Source organism: Grammomys surdaster, unplaced genomic scaffold, assembly GCF_004785775.1.
Source record: "Grammomys surdaster isolate TR1022 unplaced genomic scaffold, NIH_TR_1.0 124872, whole genome shotgun sequence".
Taxonomy (NCBI): Eukaryota; Metazoa; Chordata; class Mammalia; order Rodentia; family Muridae; genus Grammomys; species Grammomys surdaster.
This window is the reverse complement of record NW_021619809.1, coordinates 8,032-11,312: the sequence shown is the minus strand read 5'-3', so window position 1 is coordinate 11,312 and position 3,281 is coordinate 8,032. Positions and strand designations below refer to the sequence as shown.

At 46.1% G+C, this 3,281-nt stretch overlaps 1 protein-coding gene across 1 annotated transcript in view; it reads left to right on the top strand.

Annotated features, from left to right (window-relative positions):
• The window catches only part of CUNH12orf75 (chromosome unknown C12orf75 homolog), a gene marked incomplete at its 5' end in the record, with an annotated part of 21,456 nt that extends 18,514 nt beyond the window's left edge, over nt 1-2,942 (top strand). Inside the window, 3 exons of the mRNA XM_028784834.1 lie at nt 1,086-1,121; nt 1,764-1,843; nt 2,830-2,942. Coding sequence (XP_028640667.1) covers nt 1,086-1,121; nt 1,764-1,843; nt 2,830-2,864 — 151 coding nt within the window. The remainder of the gene's footprint in view (nt 1-1,085; nt 1,122-1,763; nt 1,844-2,829) is intronic.
• Nucleotides 2,943-3,281: the final 339 nt, after the last annotated feature.

The window sequence follows — 3,281 nt, the reverse complement described above, 5'->3', positions numbered from 1 at the left end:
AGTCTGTTAGAGGCACCAGAGGCCTGAGGTCAAGCTCAGGTGTTGTTTTATAGGATACATCCATTTGATTTGCTTAAATAAAAGTAATAGTGATACCGGCACAAAATCAGTCCTGAGATGTTATTTATTGAATGGAGCCCAGGATGCAAACATGCCAGACCATCACTGTATGTGTGTACACATGTGTGTATTGAGTGTACACGCATGTGTGTGCACACATGCATGTAGAAAATAAAGGTCAAGCTCAGGTGTTTTACATGAGGTGTCTATTTTGTTTTCTGAGACAGAGGCTGTCTCTGTCACTGGATGTTGGCTTGGGAATATGTTGTAGCTCGTCAGCCAGTGACCCCCCAAGTATTGGCCTGCCTCTGCCTGCCAGCTGCTGGGATCACAAGCATGCATCATCATGTCTGGCTTCTGGGGTTCAAACTTGAGTCTTGCTGCTTGTACTGCAAATCATTTAACAACTGAGCTATGTCTCCAGCACTGATGCTATCTATGTGTTTTAAGGAAGGGAGACCCCCAAGACCTTTCTGTGGAATATTTTTCTGCTCTTTGTAGAAGAATGTGTATTAATGCCTCAGTTTCTGAACAAAGAGAAATCAAATTTACTGTAACTCTTTCTTATGAGAGAAGTCTCACTACTTTTGGTTGGGATTCTCTTGTGGCACAAGGGGCCCCATATCACAGTGAGGGCAGGAAGGAGTTTGAGGGGTCATTTGCCCTCCCTGATTTTACAGAGGAGATCCAGGCAACTTGTCACTGTCCATCACTGGGGGAGAGCAGAGTGGGTGTCAGCTTTCTGACATTCAACTTTGTGGCCTTTCCAGTCTCAGCTGCCCCGTTCTTCATTTGGTTTGGCCGTTGGGCTTTTTAGCATTTGCTGAGTTTATCCATTTTGATGTGTAGAAAGTTGCCCAGTCTTTACTATGTGGTCAGAGCCAGCCAGAGTACTGTGCTGTAGAGGCACAGGGTGGTAGTGAATGTGAACCAGGGGCGCTGTCATCTCCACCGTGCTCGTGACTGAGGATGAAGTGTTTGGTTTGCAGTTGAGCAGCTCACACAGGTGTGTTTGGCCTTTTTAGCACAGAAGACTCGATAACCGAAGACGACAAGAGGAGGTATGTGTGCTGCCACGACTTGTTTCACGTGAGTGGTTTTGGCCTTAGTGCACGGATGTACCATATCAGGAACAGAACACAGGTTCCACCAGTGGGGGTGTGGGCAGCGATGTGCAGCCCAGCCTAGACTTGGAATCTCCGCTTCGGCCCTGCAAGCTTGTGCCCTGCTCTGTGTGTGGCTCTGTGCCATCCACTCCTGTCCTTGAGGTGACTTTCCCTCTTCACCTCTCCACTCCTTTCTCTCACTCTTCCTCAGGGTCACTCTGCTCTGCTCCACACTGCACTCCTGGGCTCTCTCCCGTGTGACACGTCTTTCCCTATGAGAAGATGATTTCTGAATATCCTACATTGCCTAACCCCTCAGGGATCTCTGAGTTTGTCATAAGTGGTGTCTGACACCCAGCACACATCACTGCCTTAGCTCATTTCTCATCACAAGCAAAATATTTAAACGTTTTACTGATCTAATACAGCTAGTTTCCCAAAGCTTTCTTCTAACATAGAAAACCAAGAATCTTTGAACAGATCTGGGTTGTCTTCATGATCATATAATTATTTGAGGTGGTCCTTGCTCTGTTTTCTGATGCTTCTCTCTCTCTCTCTGGCACCTTTTAGTTTAATTTGATTTTTCTTTTCTTAAAGAAACTATGGAGGCGTGTATGTTGGCCTGCCCTCTGAAGCTATCAACATGGCGTCCAGCCAAGCAAAGACGGTACAAAAAAGTAAGCAAGGGTTTTGTGGGGTTATTTCCTTAAAGCGAAAGTATGAGTGTGTGTGCCTGTGTGTGTGAGAATCGCTGTGCCTGAGTATGTGTGTGGATATATGCATGGGTATGTCTTTCTATTTGTGAGTGTGGGTATGTGTTTGTGTATATGTGCGGGTGGATGTTTGCGTGTGCATGTATGGGTGTGTCTGTGTGTAAATGTATAGGTGTAGGTGTTTGTGTGTGTGTATGGGTGTGGGTGTTTTGTGTATGAGTGTGTCTGTGCGTGTAAGTGTATGTATAGATGTAGGTGTTTGTGTGTGTGTATGGGTATTGGTGTTTGTGTATGGGTGTGTCTGTATGTGTGTGTAGGTGTATGTATGTGTATGGGTGTTTGCATATGTATGTGTATGCATTTACATTTCTGGGTGCTTGTGTGTGTACGTGTGTGTGCATGTATGGATGCGGGTGTTTGTGAGTGTGCATGCATACACTTATGAGTGTACAGTTTCACGTGTATGTGAAGGTCAGAAGAGAGGCTCTGGTGACCCTTGGGAGCTATCTTCCCTTTTGGAGACAGGCTCTTTCACTGACTTGGAGCCAGTCAAGTCCTTAAATCTGGCTGGCCAGCAAGCCCTGGAGATCTGGCTGCCTTTGCCTGCTCAGCACTGGGTTTCCAGGAGCACGCTCCCGTAAATGTGGGTTTGGGGGCTCGAGCTCAGGCCGCCATGCTTACCCAGCAGGCACTTTGCCTTGCCTACTGAGCTATCTCCCTGGTCTCAAGGACGAATGCAATTTATAATTTTCACTTACCTGTCTTAGCCACATGCTCCGAAACAGCAGTGAGCCATGTATGAACTATGTGTTCTCTGTCACCGTTTCTCAAAAGTGCCACCCACATGTTAAAGCAACCTCCACAAAAGCCTAGTTTGTTTGGGGGTTGTGAATAGGGGTTTTATTTATGTACATGCACCACGGATACTCTTGGTTTCTTGTTAATTTCAGTGCTGATGAGTGTGAAATGGAAGGCCAGCATTTAAGCGAGCTGATGGAGTGTTTGCAGACATGGGCTGTATTTCCGTGACGGGAAGATGATGGACTTGGCAGCAGTGCGGTGGCTACAGGAAAGAACTGCTCACAAAGATCCGTCACGTTATTTTTATATTTTTATACACACTGTCATTCTTCATTGTCATTACTGCTTGTTTTATCATTCTTCACATTTTAATTTATCCAGTGTTTGCATGTGGAGATCAGAGGACAGTCTGCTGTTGTTGGTTCTCAACCTGAGGGTTCTAGGATGAAGCTCAGGCAGCGGGGACTTTTCCCTTGGACTCATCTCGTCTGCCCTCCTTTATGATTTCTATGAGCGAGTGTGCATGCATGCGAGTGTGTGTGTGCATGTGTGTGTGCATGGGTGTGTTTGTGTATGTGTGTGTATGTGTGTATTTATGTTT